The following is a 26587-nucleotide window of genomic DNA, read 5'->3' on the forward strand; positions in this document are numbered from 1 at the left end:
TCTTGCTTTTTTTAGAATATCTGGAAAGGTTTGGAGTTCAAGTGACTTGTTGAAGAGCAATGCAGTGGCAGGAGCTAAAAATCTGGAGGCTTTTTTTGTAAATAAGAGCTGGTATCTCCTAAAGGGCACTAGACTTGGTTATTAAGGGAAAGGATTATGTCAGTAACATCAGTGGAATTAATAGGCATTAGGTACAGAGACTGTGGATAGTTACCTGTAAGATAGTCCTGAATATTAGTACTGGAAGATGGAATATAAAATAAAATAAAAATAAAATGTTCATTCAGGTATGGTACATACTTACAAGAGATTTTACATAATTTGATCGATTTATAGATGGAGCTAATACATACAACCTAAAGCCACTATACATTAGTGTAGGCAGGAAAAACATAAATGACTAAAACTTAATACTAAGTAAGTAAGTAATTATCAAAAGAAGGCACCAAACCAGGAAGGCTATGTAGCACCATCAAATGTGCAGAATAATCAGAGGGCGCTAAATATCACCAAGGATGCCAATACGGGAACAAAAACGCATAAGGCGAACGATATCAAAAGTATCCGAGTCACCAAGAATTCTATTGAGGGACAGGTGACCGCGAGGGGCGGTCGGAAAGCAAGACACGCTCGTCCTGGAAGTCAGTACATTCAAGAAGGACATGCACGACCGAAAGAGGGACAATGCAACTAGGACAATAAGGAGCAGGGCGGCGCTCCATCAAGTGACCATGGGTTAAGCGAGTATGGCCAATACGCAACCTCGCCAGAGCTGTTTCCCACCGCCGGTTACGGTGGAAGGAGGACGGCCACGAGGAAACAACATTTAAGAGTACGTAGCTTGTTACCAGTAACAGACGACCAAGAAGCCTGCCAACGGGTAAGGACGGAGGAATGGATAACCGGGTAAAAGTCGGAATATGGAATACCTTTACGAGAGATGGGACAAGAGCAGACAGCTTCCTTGGCGGCATCATCCGCACGCTCATTTAAAGACACCAATATGGCTGGGAACGCAACAAAACTCAACCGACTTAAATTTACTGTGAACGAGAAACAGCCAATGCTGGATCTCGACAACTACTGGATGAACCGGATTAAAGGACCCGAGAGCCATGAGGGCACTACGAGAGTCAATAACAACTACAAAGGAAGACTGACAACGAGAAAGCAGGAGACGAAGAGCATAGAGAATAGCATAAAGCTCTGCTGTAAAGATGCTAGTCTCCGGAGGTAAGTGACACATATAAGTTCGATCAGGAAAAACAACAGAGTAGCCAACACCATCCGCAGACTTAGACCCATCGGTGAAGAAAGAAACGGAGCGGGAGTGAGAAGAAAAGTGCTCAAGGAAAAGGCGTTTTAGAACCGTAGGAGGGGTAAAAGCTTTAGTGACACGGGTCAAGGATGTACAAAACCGCGGAAGAGGGCCTCTCCACGGGAGCAAAGAAGGAACACGAGGAGAAACATCAGAAATACGAACGGAAAGAGAATCCTGTAGGCGAGATAACCGGACAGAAAGAGGGAGGTGGTGAAGAGGAACAGGAACAGCAGGAGGGGTAAAAGTTAAAGCACGACAGAAGCGAGAGGAAGGATGTTGCAAGGACCGCGCAAGATAGTGAAGACAGTAGCGATCACGGCGGTCCTGGAGAGACAGGAAGCCAGTGTCAACAAACAAGCTAAGGATGGGAGTCGAACGAAAGGCACCAAAACTGAGGCGCAACCCAGTATGGTGCAAAGCATCAAGACGTCGAAGAGTAGAAGGAGAAGCAGACGAGTAAGCAGGGCAACCATAATCTAGCCTAGACAGGACGAGAGAAGAATGTAAAGCAAGGAGAGTGCGCCTATCCGCCCCCCAAGAAGTATGGGACAAGACCCGAAGGAGGGTAAGGGCCTTAGAGCACTCAACACGGAGGTAAGAGATATGGGGAGACCAAGACAAACGAGTGTCAAGGAATAACCTCAAAAGCTTCGCGGAATCTTTGTATTCAAGGGAATGACCATAAAGTGACAGAGGGACGAAGAACGACCCGTTTCCGCGTAAAAGTCATGGCACAAGTCTTAGAAGTAGAGAACTTGAAGCCATGATCGGTGGCCCAAGAGGACACGGCATCAATTGCAAGTTGAAGCCGGCGCTGAAGGAGAGGCGAATCATCACACTGACAGCAAAGGGTAAGATCATCGACATAGAGAGCGGAGAAGACACCTAAAGGAAGAGAGGAAAGACGACCATTGAGGGCAACCAGAAAAAGAGTAGTGCTCAGAACACTACCCTGGGGCACGCCTTCGTATTGCTGAAAAGAGGCAGAGCGCGCGGTACCAAGGCGCACCCGAAAGGAACGACGAGAGAGGAAGCTGAGGAGAAAGAGAGGGAGATGACCACGAAGGCCAAAAGAATGAAGTTGAGATAGAATATGATATCGCCAAGTGGTGTCGTAAGCCTTTTCCAGGTCAAAAAGGACGGCAACAACGGAGGTCTTCGCAGCAAAAGCAGTACGAATATAGACCTCCAAGTTCACCAGAACATCTGTCGTGCTGCGGCACTTGCGGAAACTAAATTGAGAAGGGGAGAGGAGGTGATGGTGTTCCAGAAACCACAACAGACGAACGTTAACCATACGTTCAAAGAGTTTGCACACACAACTTGTGAGAGCAATAGGGCGAAAGTCCTTAGGGGAAGTACCCAGAGACCCCGGTTTGCGAACAGGGAGGACAACGGCATCGAGCCAGTCCTCAGGGACTGACGACGACTCCCAGATCCGATTATACAGACTCAGTAAATACCGAGACGTGCACGGAGGGAGATGGCGAAGCATCTCATAATGAATACCATCGGAGCCCGCCGCCGTAGAACCACAGAGGGCCAGAGCAGAACGAAGTTCAGAGAGAGAAGGGATCATTATAGGGAAGCTGAAGATGAGTGCAGAAATCTAAAGGACGAGACTCAAGGACAGGTTTACGAAGAAGGAAAGATCGGGGAAGATGAAGACCAGAGCTAACAGAAGAAAAGTGGGAACCCAGTTCGGAAGCGACCTGCAACGGGTCCGCCACAAGAGTATAATGGAGGTGAAGGACCGGTGAAACATCGGGAACGAACTTACCCGCTATCTTGCGGATATGCTTCCAGATCTGGGTCAGAGGGGTTTCTGACGTAATTGTTGAGACATTAGATGCCCAACATTCACGTTTAGCCGTACGGATGGCCCTACGGGCCACCGCACTCGCTTTCCGAAAGAAAAGAAAAGAATCGGTCGTCTGGCTACGGCGGTGCCTCTTCCAGGCTGCACGCTTACAGCGGACAGCCCTAGCACAGTCCGCATTCCACCAGGGAACGCACTGCCGTGGACCCCGAGAGGAAGAGCAAGGAATAGAGCGGAGGGCAGCGTTGAAGACTGTCATGAAAAAGGAGGAGCGCACGAGGGAGAGGCAAAAGGGAGAGGTCAGAGAGAGCAGCACTGAGGGTAAATAGGGTCCAGTCCGCCTTAGCAAACTGCCACCTAGGGAAAGAGAGAAGGGCGAAAAGAGAAAAAGGAAAAAAGGATGGGGAAATGATCACTTCCATGGCGGTCATCAAGAACCTGCCACGTGAAATCTAAGTAAAGAGAAGAGCAGAGAGAAAGATCAAGACAAGAAAGGGTGCGAGTCCGAGAGTCCAAATGAGTGGGCTCACCAGAATTCAGAAGAGACAGGGAAGAAGAGAGGAGAAACGGCTGAAGAAGGCGACCCCGGGTATTCGTCAGAACGTCACCCCAAAGAGAATGACAATTGAAGTCACCCAGCAGGAGCACAGGCTCCGGCAAGGACTCTAGGTGGTGTTTCAAATCAGGAAGAGGGAGCGGGACACTCGGGGGAGATAAATGGAACAAACTGTGTACCATTTCCCCACAAAGATACGAGCAGCAGAACAATGAAGAGGCGAAGGAAAAAGTAAAGGAACAAAGGGAACATCAGCACGAATCAAGAGAGCAGAAGAATTAGAAGCCCCAGCAACGGCTGGGGGGGGGGGGGGGGAGAAAGGAATAGCCAAGAAAACGACCAGGACGAGCACCAAGCATCGGCTCCTGGAGACAGACACAAAGGGGCGAAAACCGCGAAATCAGAAGTTGGAGTTCGAGGAAATTGGCGTAATAACCTCGAACGTTCCATTGAAGAATGGACAACGACGAGAAGAGAAAGGACAAAAACAGAGAACAATGAAGAAACATAGGCGAGAGAGCAACAGAGCACATTAAAGAATATTAGGGTCGGGATCAGGGTCAGCAAAGTGAGGGTTAGGGGGCATGGGTAAACTGAGCAAAGACGGAGGGAAGGAAACGGGAGAACAGATCAGAGGTGAGCGGGCGGGGTCCGGAGGAGGAAGAGGAGGAGGAGGAAGAGGAGGAGGAGGAGGAAGAGGAGGAGACAACAGAGAGGAGCAGTCAAGGACAGCAGCAGGAAGAGGGGGAGTAGAAAGAGGGAAGCGCACCCCAGCAAGAGCAGCAACCGAAAGGGAAGCAGGGGCCAAAGAAACCTCCTACAGAAACAGGGGGCGCAATCACTGAAACGGGAGGGGAAGGAGCAACAGAGCCAGAAGTAGGAGCCGAGGAAGAAAGCGAAGCCTTCTTACCCGCCGGGAAGGAGGAAGGAGAGGAGCCAGGCTTACGCTTCTGACTTCAAGAGACAGGTGTCCCAGCAACTACGTACCGGGCAACGGATTCCAGGGTCTCAACAGGAGAAGCTGAACAAGAGCACACACGACGGCCGTTAGGAGAGCGATGGACATCCGCCTGCACCGACAGGGAGAGCCGATAGATGGAGGAAGAGGATGGGAAGGAGGATCGGAGGGGGACGAGGAAGAGACACAGGAGACATGACAGATCGGGTAGAAAGAAGGGGAACCCCTGACAGAGGACCAGGAGGGGGACCCCTCGGGACAGAACACAAAGGGACAGAGGAGGGGGCAGCAGGCGTATCAGGGTCCAAGGCCCGGAAACGGTTGAGTGAGGAAGGAGGGAAGGACGAGGAGAGGAAGAGCGCAACACGCGAGCATAAGAGACGTTAGCATAAGGCGGGAGCCGGCGAACCTGGCGCCTCGCCTCAGGAAAAGAAATGCTCCCGGTGCTTCAGGTTGAGGACGGCTGCCTCAAGCTTGTAATGGACACAGGCACGGGAGAAGGTAGGATGGGCCTCACCGCAGTTGAGGCAGCGAGCTTGGGGAGAAGTGCACTCCGACTTAGAGTGACCTTCGCCCCCACACAAAGGACAGGGACAGAGACAGTCTCAGAGCAGCGGAGGGCACCATGCCCAAACCTCCAGCACTTGTTACAAAGTCGAGGAGAAGGAATATACTCCTGGACAGAGCACCTAGCACCAGCAAGAATGACAGAGGATGGAAGGGTCATACCATCAAAGGTGATCTTCACAACGCGTAGGGGTTGACGGCGACGACCACGAGGGGGACGAGTAAACGAGTCAACCTGGAGGACAGAATGGCCTTGGGCATCAAGGATATGCCGAATATCAACGTGGCAATCCTGCAGATTCCGAACACCGGTAGCAACATGGGGTGGGAGAATAGTGCCAACACTGGCATTCATCTGAGCGTTCTTTGAGACCCAAACAAAGATCTCGCCAAGGCAAGACAAGGCAGCCAAGCGGGAAGCTGCATCCTGAGAAGGAGCAGCAACGACACGTACCGAGACGAGTGGGGTTGAAAGTAACAGATGCATCCACGGAATCTACAAGATGCCGATGGAGGGAGAAATCGTCAGGAGGCGCAGAATCAAGAGGGAGGAGATCAAAGTATTTGGCCCATGAAGCAGGACCAAACAAGGCCTGATACGCATCAGCACGGGAAGGAATCTAGCGAGTGCTGCTGGGGCGCGAACGGCGTTGAGAACCCCTAGAGCGGGGTCAAAAGGTGCAGTAGTCACAACGAGAGACTTAGCCGCACCAGAGGACGAAGTGGTCACCGCCGGGGGCTGGAGGCTTGACCCAACCACAGAGGAGGGAGGGGAGCTGGGGAAAAGTCAGGACGGTCAGGAGGAGGGAGGGGAGCTGGGGAAAAGTCAGGACGGTCAGGAGGAGGAGCAAGGTCGGGGCCCAACGCAGAAGCAGCTACAGAGCCTGGTCTTCCAATACAGGCCGACTCGGGGGCTTGGTCGCCCACCCCACGAGCCTGAGAGGGTACAACGGAAACATTCAACGACATAGAAACGAAGAAAAATTCATCCACGAATGTGCCCCCATACCCACCATGGAGCCACAATTAGAGGCAGGACACCCAACAGGAAGCTATCGCCGATCATGCCGGGGCCCCCTAAGGGTGCGTCGTGAGTATACGCCCCACAAACGCCACCTTAAGAACCGTCAGTCCGTCGAGATCGGGTTCAGCGACGAAAAGGGGATTGACAACAAAAGGTCCCCCTCGCTCTCTACGTCGGGTACAACAGTTCTACGGGTGCAAGAGTATGCCTCCTCAAGCACCCGGGCGTCAAAATAGAAGTCCAAAGAAAGATCCAAAACAAGCAAAAGGTCGGCAGGAAACGACAAGCAGATAGGAGAAGAGGGAGAAAAACGAAACATAAGTTAAAGGAAAAGCGATCCGGCACAATTAGAGAAGGCAGCAGCAGGAGTGCAAGGCCACAAAAGGACAGGACTGTTCTACAGAGCATCACACTCCAGCGGCCGTCCACGAAGCCCCCTCACGACGCCAACGGGCCGGATGGGGAGGGGGTAGTAGTAGTCAAGTCGTCATCCATATAGCAAACCAATATATAAGGGATGGGACCCAGAACCAAGGGATACCACCTACCAGGGCAGCCAGGGAGGCTGAGCGCGGGCCAGTGCAGGAAGGGTGTGTCGTCCCCAGTGGTGCTCCCCCTTTTCAAAAGGGGAGTCCTACTACTTCGTTCATTCTCCCACACTGGTGCCAAGACCCCAGTCCCCCTATCGTCCTAGCCAGGACACCCAACCATCCACTCAGGGCGACCTCTCACAGGCGACCCCCTCCAGCGGGTGGTCCGATGGCTACACGGTGCCCTTCAGCACGTACACCACCTAAAGAGGGGGCACAGGCAACCCACACCTGTCCCAGGGAGGTGTACGCGAGCCCCTCACCACGACAAGGAGGCACCACAGAGGGGAAATAATCAGAAAGCAGCAAAAGGTCAGCAGGAAATGACAATTAGAAAAGAAAGGGGGGGGGGGAGAAAAACCGAAACAAAGGAAAAGTCGTCCAGCAGAATTCGTAAGGATAGCAGGAGCACAAGGCCACAGAAGGACGGAGGACTGTCCAATGGAGCATCACACTCCGGCAGCCACCCACCAAGCCCCCTCACGGCAACAACGGGCCGGACAGAGGGAGCGATCAGTGGCTAGGTGATTGAAGAAGATTTAGCCACCCAAGACGTGGCACAGGCATAAATAGCACATAAGAGTGGCTCTTTCATATTCAGCTACTCTGAACATAAAGTTCCAAGTAGCATGGGCTATGACAAGCTTTAAGTCTACTTCACTAGCACAGGACTAACTGGCTAGGTCACAGGCAGGGGCTTACCCTTGCGGATAAGGTCACGTTGTAACTATGAACTAGCAAAGTAATAGGTAGCTGGTTTGTTTTGGACAAGTCACTGGCATACACCTGGCGTGGTGTCTCAGGGCAGTGTAGGCAGTCCGTGGCGGTGTTCTCCAAACGTCTGGCTGTCTGGTGTTGTCGAAGGAGGTACTGTAACATTAAGGTGTTGAGGGTGATAGGAAAGGCAGCTTTTCACCGCTATGCAGGGGAATTACATAACGAGGTATTTAGGTTAGGCGTTCAAGTTCTGTTAGAGATTGTATTTGTAGTACGTTTGTAAAAGCATTTACAGCGTTGTTATTCCAACAATTAGTCAGTGAAGGACTTGTTCCGGAAGTGTTCCGACGTCTTCAGTTGCGAGTCTTCTGTAAACCAGTTTTCCCATTCATAGATAGTTTGGCCAGTGCATGGAATGTACTTCGGCCTTTGTTTACGATGACGGGCTGCAAAATGAGATTCATCTTTTTACATCTGATCGCGTTTCTGTGCCTCTCGTGTTTACAGGACACGAGGGGCCCTGGCCAACACTCATTTGTCACGAAGGAGATTTAAGAGAACACACTGAATAGGACCAATTTATCTAAGCAAGTGCACTTCATCCCAAGTGCTAATCGGATGATCAAGTTATTTAGAATTCTTTTACTTCCAATGCATAGTTAAACAGCTTTGTGTTCCAATTAACTGAACGGATAACAACTTCAACTCGCAGCCTCTGTCCGAACCACAATTTCTGAAATGTGTCACTAACGTACTTTAAGTACAAATAATCGCCAACAGAATCTAAACACCTAACGAACACAAAGTAAAAATTCTATTAAGATTTATATACGAAAATAAAGCAATTTAATACATAGTACGTTACAATTGATAACTGCGTTTGGGGAGGATGGTCGTCGCTTTAAACAGCTTAGTGTGAGGACGGGTTGCATTCTTTAATTTACGCTTTTTTTTATTACAAATAGAGTTACCCTAGTTTAGAAATAGTTTGAACAGGTAAAGTGGCCAAATTATATTTTTAGCTACACTAATTAGCATTAAAGCTCCGACAAGAAGGTTCTAGTTTAGATTAGGCCCACAAGAGCTAACCATGGTTAAACAAATATTAAGATAAAAATAAATAAGGCTTAAATTAAATGCGATTTTCCTTTTAAAGATTTTACTTTAAATAAAGTTACCCTATCCGGCTCAGAATACTAGTCATTTAATTATTAAAATACCATTACTAATATTGCTACGGTGTTGTCAGTAGCGACAGTTGAACTTTTGTTTAGCACCGCTTCTGTATCGCCAGGGTAGGAGGCCGCCACTGTTGGCATTTTTCGTGTACTAGTGGAGACACTTTGCCATAACCAGCCAACACAGGCGACCCCTGCCGCCAGCCTGGTACTGGGAAGAACACTGGCACTAGTAGAGACACTCGTGGCCACAGCCAGCCACCAGACAGCACAGGCGGCCTCTGCCACTAGCCTGGCACTGGCTGTGGGAGGAGCACTGGTCGTGGTACGCAAAGCATGTGCGCCCGAAGGAGTCTGGTCGGGGGCAGTGGCGCCTGTGTGTGAACGAGGGTCATTAGTGACAGCCTAGGGCAGTTAGTGTCAAGAATATTCCTATTAATGTAAATTTCCTTAAAGTCGTGCAATCCTTTTTGAAAGTAAAAATTATTAAGTGAAGTATTTCAGTGTATTCTACACCAAGTTGGTACTCGCCTGTGGGTAGGTCTGACGAACTGAGTGCGCGCTACGGCGGCCAGGAGCAGCACCTATTTATCTAAGAGACATTTACAGAAATGGTTGCCAGCATTTTAAATAGTTCCTATGAAGTATTTTGCGAGGCTCTAGGAAGTTACCAAAGCTCCAAGCTCGGCACAGGAGCCACGTTGGAATTTAAACCATGAAATTTGGCAAGTGGTAGCAGTTCAGAACTATTATCTGGAACACTAGTAATCCAACCCAAGTGAGCGAGTAACTTTACCCGGATGCAACAACCAGGCAAGTCTTATGCTAGGCAAAGACACTTATCAAATTAAAGAGACTCCCTTGCCGGGAATACTACTTATCTAATAGCTTTGGATAGCAGTTGGTACCCACACCAACTGCCTAGCAGGCTGCCTAGCAGTTGGTACCCACACCAACATGACTACGTGCCTTAACCCTAGATCCTTTAATACACGCCTTCAATAAACACGAGAAATTTTATACCAGCCTTGTTCAAGGTCTGTGGGTCGATCGTTTTATTTCTGTCAAGGCCGGAATGTTTACCTAGGCATTTCTAGGGTGTAGGTAGAAATGAACAAACTCCCAAAATTAGTATACTGCACAGCCTGCCCTGAAAACAAAGACAAAATCCCTTCCATGCACCTGCCAAAACCCACCCAGTTTGGGGAAAAATAAATTACAAATCTACCGACGACGTCCACACTCCCGGTATAGTGTTTCACCGATTCATTTCATTTACAATACTGTAAATGCTTTACTTGCGTACGAATACAAATAATTGGCAACAGTTCCTAAACACCTAACCAAACTAGTGCCATATGCACAATGCTAATATTTAGCAGCTAGCTGTACCCAGCCACAGCATCCCCCCCCCCCATCCTGTCCTTCCAACCATTTTCTCTCCCCCCCCCCCCACCCCCACTTGAACATCGTATCTTGTGGGAACGCATCGCACATTGAAAAATACGAAGGGAAAAATGAACTAATGAAATGAATGGTATAGTGAACTGCTCAATTCCAACGCAATGTCAATTAAATTAAAATTAAATTATGAAAATTTATCTATCTATGCAATCTGAAACATTGAAGTTAAACTTTACATTTAGTATAGCGCGTGTTCCTTTTACGAGTAACAGTTGGCGCAGTTTAATAGAAAAATTTATCCCTGCACAAACGTGATATCCATAAAGTAGGTATATAAAAGCACTAGTATACAAATGGAACGTTAACATTGCAAAGCAATCGGTGAAGAATTTTCCCAGGGATTATCTACTTTGAACAAACTAATTACATTATAGATTTGCACGAGAAGTTTCAACAGTTAAAAATTGGTGAATGCATCTTTGGGGTCTGCTGCTGGGTAGAATGAATGCTAGAAGCCTGTCCTAAAGACAATATCGTACCTAGGACTAGAAACGTTTGCCTGCTAGAAGGCAATCGCTGAAGACAAACAATATGGAAGTATTGTGCCACAACCCAATAAGACTTGTTTGGTACTATTTGCCATCACATTATCATTAACGTTATCCTGACAATTATGCAACAAAAGGATCTTCTCAGAAGACTTTGCGTCCAGGAGCGGGACCACGTCCACGGACGGGTCCATAGTAAACTGCCTCCTAACGCTTCTGTTCAGTATAAAAAACCTACAAACTGATTAGTTATTTAGGGGGAATTAAACTATAGAAAGTTTACCCAAGATACCAAGCCTGATTTCTAAGCTAGAACTAAATGCCAATATTAACTTATTAGGCATGAAAATTTAAACATTTGACTAAAGAAAAACTACTTTTCAGTTACGGACATTGTGAACAGTCAATGTCCTGACGTTCGAAGTTTGTCAACCATCACAATAGACCTTGCCCAGTAGCCTGGCTCGCAACCGACTGCTGCCATGTAAACGCCCCCCCCCCACAAAAAAAAAAAAAAAAAAAAATTATGAAAATTGAAAAATCTTGTGCGTAAGCATCCCGTCCCGGAGTCCTACCAGAGTTAGGAGACTAATAGTTTGCTTCTAGATGGAAGCAAACTATACGAAAACTAAGTAAAGTGCAACCGATCCACTAGTTTAGAAAGTTTTCCCCTTCCATGCACCATAGTACAAAAATTGACTTGCCAAGCAATTCGCTCGATTTAAAGGTTTCCTACTTTCCACTTATGGAGTCTGAGAACAAATTAAATTCCAAACTCAATTCTAGGCCTAGTTCAGCACATTTACTGTATTAGGCTTATATACTTGATTTGGCCCTTGCCAAAAAAATTAGTGTGAAAGTTTCAGAATTCAACAGCATCCGTTTCTTATCCTTCCTGTAAGTACTATCAAGACAGATGGATACTGGCCATTATACAGCCCAAGTGCTGATAACTTTGACAAGTGTAATAAAAATTAGTTTTAGTTTTAAGAGTTACTTCCTATCTTTAGGTTATCTTTAGACGATTTCGGGGATTTTTCGTGTCCCCGCGGCCCGGTCCTCGACCAGGCCTCCACCCCCAGGAAGCAGCCCGTGACAGCTGACCAACACCCAGGTATCCGTTTTACTGCTAGGTAACAGGGGCATAGGATGAAAGAAACTCTGCCCATTGTTTCTCGCCGGCGCCTGGGATCGAACCCAGGACCACAAGATCACAAGTCCAGCGTGCTGTCCGCTCGGCCGACCGGCTCCCTACTTACCATAAAGTATTTAATACTTTCCCAAATAATCACTTAAGAAAATATTTTTACCATTACCAAGCACCATAGAGTTGCCATAAAATAAACACACAGTGACTTACCCCAAACACAACAATAAGGAATTTCATCTTAACGATTACGAGATAAAGGTAATGAGAGGCGCGTGGTGCGACAGGTGGGCAGAGCAGTGTGATGTGAAGCACACCTCGGTGTGGGCCCCCAGCTGACCTCTGCTGCCGCTTAGTTTCTCAACCCACCGCTAGGGGGCCAAACTGTCTTTCCCAACACCTCAGACAAGCAGTTTGCTGAGGTGCTCCAATCACCAAACAAGCAGTTTGTATCTATGTATTTACGTATGTAGGTTAGCTTAGTATTTTAAAAGCACTACAATCACCTTCTGTGGTTGATAGTTCATTAAATCCCTAAACTATATGTTTAACAGATCTCTAACCCTGTCAGTGAAGGACAGAAGAAAATGTATAAATGCTGCTTAACACTGTTAATGTGTGGCCACGTCTGTGGTAGAAAATAATATTAATCTATATAAATAAAAATGGAAATGTTCGTTTGTTCAAAATCGCTAATCCCCGAAAGTTCTTAACCGATTGCTTTGATATTTTGACACAACGTTGCATTCAAATTGGAGCGTCTTTTTATCTACCTACCATAAGCGGGCCACCCCTCTGACAGGTCTTTTGTCAGAGGGGTGGCAAAAAACATGCCTTTTTGAAAAACAGCGTCATCTGTTGCACATAATAGCAATATGCACGCTGTACTAAATATGTCACGAATTCCATTTCAATGTTTCCGATTGCATTGATAAATTTTATTTTCATAGATTTAAATTTATTTAATTTTTTATTGAATCATTTTGTGTGACATTGTGTTGGAATTGATCTGTGTTGTTTACCATATCGTTAATTTCGTAAGTATAAGTATAGATGCCACACCTGTGACAGGTAAAAGTATGCTTTTCTTGAAAAACAACGCCATCTGTTGCATGTAAGAGCAACACACATGCTATACTAAATGTTACAATTCCATTTCAATGTTTGTGATTGCAATGATAATTTGAATTTTCATAGATTTTGATTTATTTTCATTTTGATTTAATTATTTTGTGTGAATTGCATTGGAATTAAGCTGTGTTGTTTACCATACCGTTCATTTCGTGAGTATAGTTTATTTTCTTATTTTTTCATATTTTCATTTCATTTTTAACTGTTTTTCTTATATTTCAGTGATGGGAACATCAGATCACTTGATGTTCCCAATTTTCTGATGGGAACATCAGACCAGTTGGGAAGGCATCGGGCGAGGGAGTGGGGAAGGGTGGGGATGACGAGGGGACGGAAGTGAGAGATGGTGGAGAGGACGAGGGAACAAGAGAGGGGGTAATGGTGGGGAAGGACGGAGGGATGGGGGAGTTTGGGATTGTGGGGACGAAGGGATGGGGGAATGGAGAATGGTGGGGGAGGACAAAGGGACAGGGGAGTGGGGCATGGTAGGAAGGAAGAGATGATGGTGGAGTGGGTAATGGTGGGGAGGACGAGGGAACAGTCGAGCAGGGAATGGTTGGGAGGCCGAGGAGACTGGAGAGGGGGGAATGATGAGGAGGACTGGGGGACAGGGAAGGTTGCTGTGGCTCAGCAACGCACACGCGTTGCTGAGCCACAGCAACGCGTGGCCGGGTACTGCTAGTAATAATAATAATAAAACAGCTTGTAATGGTGTTGGAAGCAGCGGTGGGCGGGCCCGGCATGGTCGGGTCTCTCTCACAAGTATAGGGTCAGACCCAGCTGCTAAGGTCAGCATCTTGCAAAATATGGGTTGTTGTTTTTAATCTCTCTCGCGTGGGGAAATATTTTGTGTCTGTGTACTCAGCTAGATGTTCTTATAGGGTCGGGCAGTAGCTCCTGTACCCGCCTTTCCAGCCTCAAGTCAGTTAGTGTATTGACTTAACTCTTCATAATTGTGGTAGAACTTCCTTATGACGTTGTTTATTGAACTCCTCTCGACGAGCACTTGATGTCAACTATTCCATTTGCTGGCCACCTGTACACTACAGTGTTCCTTGACGTCACACCGGGTCACCTGTGTCACGTGCCCCGGTACTGACGTCACACCGGGTCACCTGTGTCACGTGCCCCGGTACTGACGTCACACCGGGTCACCTGTGTCACGTGCCCCGGTACTGACGTTATCTTCGTGCACCTGTCAATTCCCATTAATATCTTGTACGTTGTTGTTAAGTCTCCCGTTACATCCTCCGAGTGCTGTAGGTAGTTCTCTGAGCGTCTTGGAGAAGTTGAGTGCCACCACTCCTTCTGTCAGTGGGGACCCCAGGGGAGGCTGCATGTTAACGTTTTGGTCTCACGTATGTTGTATTTTATGTTCTAGAGGGAACATAATGTGCAATTTTGCATGTACTTTGAACGTTTAACAAAATATCACCAGAATATGAAACGCTGGAATCGTTAACATATATTTAGACCTATATCGGGACTGTTTTTATTACAATCTACACCGCCTATGTTAGACCAATACTGGAATATGCAGCACAGGTTAGGAATTCGCACCTTATGAAACACGAAATAAAAATGGCAAAAGTTCAGAAGTTTGCGACAAATTAGTGCCAGAGATAAGAGGGTTGAGCTATGAGGATAGTCAAGGGCCAGAGATAAGAGGGTTGAGCTATGAGGATAGTCAAGGGCCAGAGATAAGAGGGTTGAGCTATGAGGATAGTCAAGTGCCAGAGATAAGAGGGTTGAGCTATGAGGATAGTCAAGGGCCAGAGATAAGAGGGTTGAGCTATGAGGATAGTCAAGGGCCAGAGATAAGAGGGTTGAGCTATGAGGATAGTCAAGGGCCAGAGATAAGAGGGTTGAGCTATGAGGATAGTCAAGGGCCAGAGATAAGAGGGTTGAGCTATGAGGATAGTCAAGTGCCAGAGATAAGAGGGTTGAGCTATGAGGATAGTCAAGGGCCAGAGATAAGAGGGTTGAGCTATGAGGATAGTCAAGTGCCAGAGATAAGAGGGTTGAGCTATGAGGATAGTCAAGGGCCAGAGATAAGAGGGTTGAGCTATGAGGATAGTCAAGGGCCAGAGATAAGAGGGTTGAGCTATGAGGATAGTCAAGGGCCAGAGATAAGAGGGTTGAGCTATGAGGATAGTCAAGTGCCAGAGATAAGAGGGTTGAGCTATGAGGATAGTCAAGTGCCAGAGATAAGAGGGTTGAGCTATGAGGATAGTCAAGGGCCAGAGATAAGAGGGTTGAGCTATGAGGATAGTCAAGTGCCAGAGATAAGAGGGTTGAGCTATGAGGATAGTCAAGGGCCAGAGATAAGAGGGTTGAGCTATGAGGATAGTCAAGGGCCAGAGATAAGAGGGTTGAGCTATGAGGATAGTCAAGGGCCAGAGATAAGAGGGTTGAGCTATGAGGATAGTCAAGTGCCAGAGATAAGAGGGTTGAGCTATGAGGATAGTCAAGGGCCAGAGATAAGAGGGTTGAGCTATGAGGATAGTCAAGGGCCAGAGATAAGAGGGTTGAGCTATGAGGATAGTCAAGGGCCAGAGATAAGAGTTTTGAGCTATGAGGATAGTCAAGGGCCAGAGATAAGAGGGTTGAGCTATGAGGATAGTCAAGGGCCAGAGATAAGAGGGTTGAGCTATGAGGATAGTTAAGTGCCAGAGATAAGAGGGTTGAGCTATGAGGATAGTCAAGGGCCAGAGATAAGAGGGTTGAGCTATGAAGATAGTCAAGTGCCAGAGATAAGAGGGTTGAGCTATGAGGATAGTCAAGGGCCAGAGATAAGAGGGTTGAGCTATGAGGATAGTCAAGGGCCAGAGATAAGAGGGTTGAGCTATGAGGATAGTCAAGGGCCAGAGATAAGAGGGTTGAGCTATGAGGATAGTCAAGGGCCAGAGATAAGAGGGTTGAGCTATGAGGATAGTCAAGGGCCAGAGATAAGAGGGTTGAGCTATGAGGATAGTCAAGGGCCAGAGATAAGAGGGTTGAGCTATGAGGATAGTCAAGTGCCAGAGATAAGAGGGTTGAGCTATGAGGATAGTCAAGGGCCAGAGATAAGAGGGTTGAGCTATGAGGATAGTCAAGGGCCAGAGATAAGAGGGTTGAGCTATGAGGATAGTCAAGTGCCAGAGATAAGAGGGTTGAGCTATGAGGATAGTCAAGGGCCAGAGATAAGAGGGTTGAGCTATGAGGATAGTCAAGGGCCAGAGATAAGAGGGTTGAGCTATGAGGATAGTCAAGGGCCAGAGATAAGAGGGTTGAGCTATGAGGATAGTCAAGGGCCAGAGATAAGAGGGTTGAGCTATGAGGATAGTCAAGTGCCAGAGATAAGAGGGTTGAGCTATGAGGATAGTCAAGTGCCAGAGATAAGAGGGTTGAGGATAGTCAAGGGCCAGAGATAAGAGGATTGAGGATAGTCAAGGGCGCTGGACCCAACAAGAACAGCTTCCATGTGTTCCTCTCGTCCAACTCTTTTTCAAGGAAAAGAGTCTTTGTCAAACTTGTCTATTCCCCCCAGGTATTTTGTGTGTTGCGGTCATGTCCCCTGTGTGTCTTCTCTGCTTCAGGGCTATGAGGTCTAGTTCCAATAAGCTATCCTCGTAGCTGAGCCCACAAGCTCTGGCAGTAGTCTTGCTGGATGCTGCCTGTGTGGGCAACCACAACCAACACTGGCCACCATAACATGAGCACTACAACCAACACTGGCTACCATAACATGAGCACTACAACCAACACTGGCTACCATAACATGAGCACTACAACCAACACTGGCTACCATAACATGAGTACTACAACAACACTGGCCACCATAACATGAGCACTACAACCAACACTGGCTACCATAACATGAGCACTACAACCAACGCTGGCTACCATGACATGAGTACTACAACCAACACTGGCTACCATAACATATCACTCACCACTGCAATATAGTTACAAACACATAAAATACATACAAACCAAATAACATCAGGAATGGAAATTCACACAAAGCAGTCATCATGTTGCAAAGCAATCGCAGGTTGTGTGCGATCTCTGCTCATAAAAATACTCAGCAGTACAGAACTCGTACAGCCATACACAAACATTACAACATTGACAAAACCCATGCAAAAGACAGAACCTGAATCCCATAACACAACAAAGCTTCACCTGAACAGTGTAGTACAAACATTCACCAACTGTTCCAAGCAGACAATATTAGAGCAAAAGCACAATCAATCACAATGACCCATTCACACCAGGATCAACAACAGAGACGCTTCAAATTCACACCAAAATTATAATACCAGTAACAAACAGCAGAAGACCTGCGGAAACCAAAGTCTGTCAACCCAACGAAGCAAAAAGTAAAGTCACAGGCAGAAGTTCCATGCAACAAAGTGTAGAAACAACCAACGTATACCATACACTCAACACAATGGTAAAGTACCACCCCACCTGCAAGCAACCTGGTTGATACCTGGTTGATTCGAATGAAGTATACAGCTGATCCGCAGAACTCATTAAGATAATGATATGTGCTACTGTTACGAATCTCACTAGGATTCTGCATTACTCTTGATTCTCATATTACTTTATTGTCTTGTTCTTTAATATAGCATCTAGTTGTTTGATATAAGATTTGTATGTTATATATATATATTATAGCATGCAGTAGTGTGCATGAGTTACATTATATTGTGTGAGGCTTTTGGTGTTAATTTCTCATGTAGTTTCTCCGTGTGGGCGGTTGACCATATTTGGATATGGCCAGTGTGGGAACATTGTTGTCAATTGAGTGTTTATAGTTTCACCTTAAATTATTCCCATATTTGGTTTCTGTATTATTATATAGAATGTTGTACCAGTGTTTACTATTCTTTAGTTTAACAATGTTTTGAATATTAGTGCTGCGTTTTATTATTAGATTTTCCACAATGTTTTGTGTGGACGGTTAGTTGATTTTTGGGTAGACGCTTGGCCTGCGGTCCAAGGCGTGGGCAGAAGCGTGGCAGCTGAAGTCGAGTGAAGATGTGTTTTAAGTTAAGTCCTTGGTCACTGTTATTTTAGCCCATATAAATGTTAATTATCTGGTTAGATCATATTGTATATATCTCTCTAATTAATCCATGTCTTAGTGATAGTGCTCATATCTCAATAAGGAGGTTATTCTATGATTTGCATGCTGAAGAATATTTCTGGTTATTATACATTTAAGTGTTGTTATGATTGTCCCCCTTAGCATAAATATATTGTTCTCCATTTTTATGCAGTGATTTATATTTACCCCTAGACAGTTGTTGGCAAGGCCGATTTATTATTATCTTTTATTGCACTGCGGGGAGAAGAACCTTATTTAGTCTCAAGGGTGGTAACAGCTACCCCCAATTCCTATAATTTGCTATTAAATGAGCTAGAAAACCCTCACTAAGAAGCCAACGTAATTTCCAAACTAAGTAACATAACCGACCCTCCAAACCCCAGCGTTCTATGACAGTATACCCCTCCCGCCTCCCAACACACACACACAGATAATTCGATAATACCAAACTGACAGTATTGCGGACCTTCCGACAAGGAGAATGAAAATCGAACGTCAATAAACGTAAAGGATCAGTACGGAACGCCGACCAGCAGAAACGCACAGTCGTGCTCTACAAACAAATCAACCAACCTCGCCCCGACTTTGCACAAATAAAACACATGAAAAGCAGTTTCCACCCCGCCACAAAGGTCACACCTGTCAGTATCCTTAATCCTCAACGTCAGGAGCCGCTCGTTAGTCATGGAGCGCTCTCTGCAATGGAGCTAGACACTGCAAAGGGACCTTTCGCCACACCCCCATCCAATCGAAAAGAGAGAAGCGAAGGGAATTATCAGGGGGAAAAGGAAAAGCCATTACGTCTATATAGAATTTGGCCAGGATAAGAATTTGGGATGGGACGGGGGGAAGGAATGGTGTCCAACCACTTGGACGGTCGGGGATTGAACGCCGACCTGCTTGAAGCGAGACCGTCGATCTACGGTCGCTCTACAGCATTCAACACAGAGTATATACTTTGGAAACACCTAGTGTACACTATTCAAAACATACACACACTGTACACTATTCTCATGCACATCGTTTTAATACAAAGTACTGCAGAGATATTTTTGATATATTAATAATATTGGACAATATTAATATCAAGACAGATATTATTATTATTATTATTATTATTATTATTATTATTATTATTGTTATTATTATTATTATTATTATTATTATTATTATTATTATTATTATTATTATTGCAAATGATCAATACACTCATTAATGTGCTGTCATCTACAGGGTGTTGTGTTACCTCTGAGGGAGGTGTCCCACACCCGCCCTCCCCCACACCCTCCACCCAGCCTCCACCCACACCCACACCCTCCACCCAGCCTCCACCCACACCCACACCCTCCACCCAGCCTCCACCCACACCCACACCCTCCACCCAGCCTCCACCCACACCCACACCCTCCACCCAGCCTCCACCCACACCCACACCCACACCCTCCACCCAGCCTCCACCCACACCCACACCCTCCACCCAGCCTCCACCCACACCCACACCCTCCACCCAGCCTCCACCCACACCCACACCCTCCACCCAGCCACCACCCACACCCACACCCTCCACCCAACCCCCACCCATACCTACACCCTCCACCCTGCCTCCACCCACACCCACACCCTCCACCATGCCTCCACCCACACCCTCCACCATGCCTTCACCCACACCCTCCACCCTGCCACCACCCACAACCACCAGTGTGGGGTCAGAGGTCAGCAGGAAGAGGGTGGAGGCTGTGACTGAAGCAGCTACGGACGAACAGTTAATGAGACTGTTGTTAGCAGCCTCACCTGGGCGACACCTGCTGCTTGTCTACGACACTGAACGACCAGGTGAGCCTCTCCCTCTCCCTGCACACTCTCACACTGAACTACCAGGTGGGCCTCTCCCTCTCCCTGCACACTCTCACACTGAACTACCAGGTGGTTATCTTGAGGTTATCTTGAGATCATTTCAGGGCTTAGCGTCCCCGCGGCCCGGTCCACGACCAGGCCTCCTTTTTGTTACACTCCCCAGGAAGCAGCCCGTAACAACTGTCTAACTCCCAGGTACCTATTTGCTGCTAGGTAACAAGGGACATCAGGGTGGATGAAACATTTTGCCCATTTGTCTCTACCACCACCAGGGATCGAACCCGGAGCCTCAGGACTACGAATCCGAAGTGCTGTCCACCCAGCTGTCAGGCGCTCTGACAGCGCCTGAGAGGCGCCTCTCCCTCTCCCTGCACACTCTCACAGGTTATGAGGGAGTAAGATGGCAGGTGGCAGCAGGTTGTGAGGGAGTAAGATGCCAGGTGGCAGCAGGTTGTGAGGGAGTAAGATGCCAGGTGGCAGCAGGTTGTGAGGGAGTAAGATGCCAGGTGACAGCAGGTTGTGAGGGAGTAAGATGCCAGGTGGCAGCAGGTTGTGAGGGAGTAAGATGCCAGGTGGCAGCAGGTTGTGAGGGAGTAAGATGCCAGGTGACAGCAGGTTATGAGGGAGTAAGATGCCAGGTGGCAGCAGGTTGTGAGGGAGGAAGTATTGTAGGTAATGTAAATTTTAATATCTTTAATCTTTTCCTGCACTTCTTCTTTTGCTCTTCTCTGGGGCTGTTCCTCACATTCTCTTATCACATCTTAATATGCTTATATAGAACATTAAATTAAGTACGTATGTAATCATGCAATTTATTACTGGCAAAATAAAGAGAACTAGTTAGCATTGAGTCCGACTACAATAACTACTCTGGAATACTATCTACTGATGATATAGAAAAATGGTAAATAAAAAAGGCGAACTCTTGGGACACAAGGTCATGAGGTAGTCTGCTCCTGGGACACAAGGTCATGAGGTAGTCTGCTCCTGGGATACAAGGTCATGAGGTAGTCTGCTCCTGGGACACAAGGTCATGAGGTAGTCTGCTCCTGGGATACAAGGTCATGAGGTAGTCTGCTCCTGGGACACAAGGTCATGAGGTAGTCTGCTCCTGGGACACAAGGTCATGAGGTAGTCTGCTCCTGGGACACAAGGTCATGAGGTAGTCTGCTCCTGGGACACAAGGTCATGAGGTAGTCTGCTCCTGGGATACAAGGTCATGAGGTAGTCTGCTCCTGGGACACAAGGTCATGAGGTAGTCTGCTCCTGGGATACAAGGTCATGAGGTAGTCTGCTCCTGGGACACAAGGTCATGAGGTAGTCTGCTCCTGGGACACAAGGTCATGAGGTAGTCTGCTCCTGGGACACAAGGTCATGAGGTAGTCTGCTCCTGGGACACAAGGTCATGAGGTAGTCTGCTCCTGGGACACAAGGTCATGAGGTAGTCTGCTCCTGGGACACAAGGTCATGAGGTAGTCTGCTCCTGGGACACAAGGTCATGAGGTAGTCTGCTCCTGGGACACAAGGTCATGAGGTAGTCTGCTCCTGGGACACAAGGTCATGAGGTAGTCTGCTCCTGGGACACAAGGTCATGAGGTAGTCTGCTCCTGGGACACAAGGTCATGAGGTAGTCTGCTCCTGGGACACAAGGTCATGAGGTAGTCTGCTCCTGGGACACAAGGTCATGAGGTAGTCTGCTCCTGGGACACAAGGTCATGAGGTAGTCTGCTCCTGGGACACAAGGTCATGAGGTAGTCTGCTCCTGGGACACAAGGTCATGAGGTAGTCTGCTCCTGGGACACAAGGTCATGAGGTAGTCTGCTCCTGGGACACAAGGTCATGAGGTAGTCTGCTCCTGGGACACAAGGTCATGAGGTAGTCTGCTCCTGGGACACAAGATCATGAGGTAGTAATAACCCCAGCTACTATTCCTCTTACTCACTCAACAGCCCAGCTTAACACTGTGACCCTCACTGAACTACCAGCTAATATTAAGTCTGAAATATTAAATAAGAGGGATCAACAAATGGCGGGTTTATTAGTCTTCAAATAATGAATATAAACTTAATAATGCACCGCCACCACCTTCTTGACCCAGCCACCGGAACGTGTCTGTTACTGATCTCCCAGGAAGGACAGAAATCAATAATCATGAACTCAAGGGCATAGGAATCTTGGTAATAGTGCTTGGGGATTAAAATGTAAATCTTTACTTTACTTATTGAGGATTCAAGGGTAACTCTAATATCCATGAAACGCAGAACACAGGAGGATTTCCAGTTCAGCACATAAATACCACATATACATATGACTCAGCATTAATAGCCAAAATGGGGGAGAACAAATAACTAAACAAAAATACGTTGATAAGCACTTTATTTATTTACTGACACGAAATATTGAAATCAATAATTGAAAATATATCCTACCCTAATATTCCTAAGAGGCAATGGTCATACTCAATGATGGACATAATACTCAAGCACACTTTACCTTAAACTGCAAAAACCGGCCACAGCATGTTGAGTGGCTGCTCTCTGGCCCTGATGGGGACCTTTCCCCAGTTACTCCCGAAGACACACTGACTCCAATTTCCTTAACAAGCTACCTGTGGAAAACAAGCTCCACCCACTCTAAAGTTCCTAGGTCCAATTAACCCCGCCTTTCCAAGCCTATAGCCAATGAGTTCAAAGTCAGGTCTTGAAACAGCTAGCCAAAATGCCCTGACTAGCTCCGCCCCCTACGCCTCCCTGGCTTCCACAATCAAGACTCCTGGCTAGGCTATAGGCTTGCCCTGAAAGTACATTTTATTCCCGCAGAATTCTGAAACGTTCCCACACTCCATCCAGGAACCAAGCAGGCGTTGTATGGCACCAGTCACCCTCCAAGCAAAATTTGAGAACTACGGTTTTATGGCACTGAGAGCTCTCCCTCGAATTTGTCAATGGCTATAGGAAGACAAGGGAGAGGAGAAAGAGTGGGAATATAGAGGGAAATGAGTGGGAAGGAGTGGGCTGGGAGAGAGCCAGGAATGAGAGGGACTGTCCAGCCTCCAGGGGTCTCTTGACTAAATGGTTTATGACCAGTGAGGGCCAGACTTTGACAATTGGGAGGGGAAAGAAATAAAGGGAGGGATGAACAAGGGAGGGAAAGACGAACAAAGACAAGGGGAGAGGGGAGAAAGGGGAGGGGGGGAGAGGGGAGAAGGGAAAAGGAGGAGGAGAAGAAGAAGAAGAAGAAGAAGAAGAAGAAGAAGAAGAAGAAGAAGAAGGAGAAGGAGAAGGGGGGAGGGAAGAAAGGGAGAAGGGGAGAAGCTTGGTTTGAGCAACAGACCATTACAACTCCCCTCCTCGGAATTATGAAATTCGTGTGTAAATCACTTTAAAGCACAAATTTCTTATCCAGCCCTACTATAACCATTACCTCAAAAAAAAAAATAAAATAAAATATTTTTAACTCAGCAATATATTGAACCAATGCCTCAAAACAAAAAGGAAATTATTTAATCCTAACTAATTTCATATGATCTCCAAACACAACAAATGGCACCCCAAAAGGTGTGCCTCAACATGTATGAATTCATAACACCTAACAACATAAAAAAACACAACAATAATACAGCTGTCCAACTTGGCTGCAGTCCAGCATTCCTTCCAACTACCTGGAAGACAAAACACCCTATACCAGTCCCGATATAGAAAAAATCAACTGTGAAGAATCCATACCTATCAACTTGAAACTAACTCACGTACATGCTGTGTGGCATCAATTTCCCTACCCTTCAACTGCAAGAGACGGTGGCAATCTCCTAGTTGACATCTCCCGACGCCATGAACTGCAAGAGACTGGGCAACTCTCCTGCCTGACGCCTCATGCATGACCCCACGACTATGAGAGACAAGGGGACCTATTGGTGAATGTGTCAATAACAGAGGCCTTAGAACAGGGCCTTGGAAGACTCTACCAATGGCTGTTTACTACTCAAATCTTGTTACATTTATGCTGTCTGTTTCCTGCATGATTTGTCTATATCATGCACCTCTAATTTGTAAGTCAATAATTAACAACTGTATCAAAGCCTTACTTTTGTCCGGGAATAAAATTTTAATCTTTAAGTGTCTACCTTTTATAATATGTTTGAGAATATTAAGTACACTAATTAACTTTATTTCTTTTTTGTGAAGCTATGGTAATCTTCCATTTAATCTGCACTTTTCGAAGTGAATATGAATTAAATTTGTTACAAGAAATATTGCAACAATCGAGACAAATCAATTAGAGCTATAATTTGTCCAAATATTATATGTTGCTTCCAGTTCTTAACAAATAACAAGCAATAACAGATGAAAGTCATGAATCCTCATCATTTAAATTTGTGTGACGTGTTCTCAGGAGAGTAGCGTTGCCTGCTGCGTGTTACAACAACACTGGGAGGATGGCGGCTCTTTTTCTTGCTCTCCTGATCTCACATGTCCCACGCAGAATTTGAAGCTATATTAGTGACTAAAGTTTTCACAGCAGGTAACCTTGGCGTTGACTAAACAAGTCTTCCCGTAATGTACGATAAGTTCGGTGAACCCCAAAGCACGCCCCCGTTAGGTGTAGGCCAAAAAAGTTCTCTCTTACCCATTCTTGCCATGAACACTGCTCCAGGTGCCGTCTGGGAGGCGGCGGCGTGTGCAGAGTCCTGCGTGGACATGGTGGTCTTCCGCTGCGACTCTGACTTAGGCTTCTTGAAGATGATCGCTGGAGGAATGACGTACTCAGTCTTGCTCCTCTGCTCCGCCACCCGGATTCTCGAAGTCTTCAAGACGGTATGGGATTACTCAGATCATTATCGTATGTATGCCCATGTTGCACATGCCTCAAGGTGTGGTAATTATTAGAACACACAAAACCAGTAGAGGACTCACACTTGTAAGGGACATGAGGACAAGGATCTGGGATAAGACAGAGGGAAGGAATGATGCCCAACCACTTGGACGGTCGGGAAGTGAACGCCGCCCTGTAAGAACGGTCGGTATACCGACCAGTCTAAGCGCTTGGAGCCAAGCATTCAGCATACCTCAAGACAAAATATATATACATCATTTGAAATTACATGCACATTTATAAATCATAACATCAACAGAGTAGAGTTATGTATACTGGAAACTTATTGGAACATGCGGTTATTGTTCTCGTATATCTTTGATGCATTAACACTCAATGTCCTCTTAGACTGTGTTGACTCTTAGACTGTGTTGACTCTTAGACTGTGTTGACTCTTAAACTGTGTTGACTCTTAAACTGTGTTGACTTAAATTGTGTTGACTATTAGATGATAAGCCTCACGAGCAGTGAGGAGTAGGCTTTCAGGAGTCAGTATACACCAGACCACAATGACCAAGAGGCACCATATAGCTAAGTAACCCATTGCACATATAGAAATTAAGTATTGGGGCCTGACGGCTAAGTGTACAGTGCTCGGGATTCGTAGTCCTAAGGGTTCGAGCTCGATCCCCGGCGGAAGCGGTACCAAATAGACAGCGTTTCTTTTACCCTGATACATCTGTTCACCTAGGAGTAAAAAAGGTACCTGGGAGTTAGACAGCTGCTAAGGGCTGCTTCCTGTGTGTGTGTGTGTGTGCATGTGTGTGAAAATTAGGATTAAAGACTTGCCCGAAATGCTATGCTTGCTAGTGGTTATTCAAGAATTTAAGAACTTTTGAATATATATATATATATATATATATATATATATATATATATATATATATATATATATATATATATATATATATATGTGTGTGATATGTGTGTGTGTGTATATCACGAAAATAAACACGTGATTAAGAATGTGACAATGTCAGACCACGGAGGAAAATGAAACAGGAATTTCCTTAAGTACTTTCGTATATTAAATACATCTTCAGAAGGAATCAGAATCTTCAGAAGGATTCCTTCTGAAGATGTATTTAATATACGAAAGTACTTAAGGAAATTCCTGTTTCATTTTCCTCCGTGGTCTGACATTGTCATATATATATATATATATATATATATATATATATATATATATATATATATATATATATATATATATATATATATATATATATATATATATGTCGTACCTAGTAGCCAGAATGCACTTTTCAGCCTACTATGCAAGGCCCAATTTGCCTAATAAGCCAAGTTTTCATGAATTAATACATTTTCTCTAATTTTTTTCTTATGAAATGATAAAGCTACCCATTTCATTATGTTTGAGGTCATTTTTTTTTATTGGAGTTAAAATTAACGTAGATATATGACCGAACCTAACCAACCCTACCTAACCTAACCTAACCTATCTTTATAGGTTAGGTTCGGTTAGGTAGCTGAAAAATTTAGGTTAGGTTAGGTTAGGTAGTCGAAAAGCAATTAATTCATGAAAACTTGGCCTATTAGGCAAATCGGGCCTTGCATATTAGGCTGAGAAGTGCGTTCTGGCTACTAGGTACGACATATATATATATGTCGTACCTAGTAGCCAGAACGCACTTCTATGCCTACTATGCAAGGCCCGATTTGCCTAATAAGCCAAGTTTTCATGAATTAATTGTTTTTCGACTACCTAACCTACTTAACCTAACGTAACCTAACTTTTTCGGCTACCTAACCTAACCTAACCTATAAAGATAGGTTAGGTTA

The 26587-nt window shown here is 46.0% G+C and overlaps 1 protein-coding gene across 1 annotated transcript; it reads left to right on the forward strand.

Annotated features, from left to right (window-relative positions):
• Positions 1-14351: 14351 nt before the first annotated feature.
• Positions 14352-15626, forward strand: LOC138366696 (periaxin-like). Its single transcript, XM_069327966.1, has 2 exons — positions 14352-14367; positions 14575-15626. Exons 1-2 carry the CDS (start codon positions 14352-14354, stop codon positions 15624-15626), a joined length of 1068 nt encoding a protein of 355 aa, XP_069184067.1.
• Positions 15627-26587: the final 10961 nt, after the last annotated feature.

The sequence above is a fragment of the Procambarus clarkii genome, chromosome 20 (assembly GCF_040958095.1).
Source record: "Procambarus clarkii isolate CNS0578487 chromosome 20, FALCON_Pclarkii_2.0, whole genome shotgun sequence".
In the NCBI taxonomy this organism is placed as follows: Eukaryota; Metazoa; Arthropoda; class Malacostraca; order Decapoda; family Cambaridae; genus Procambarus; species Procambarus clarkii.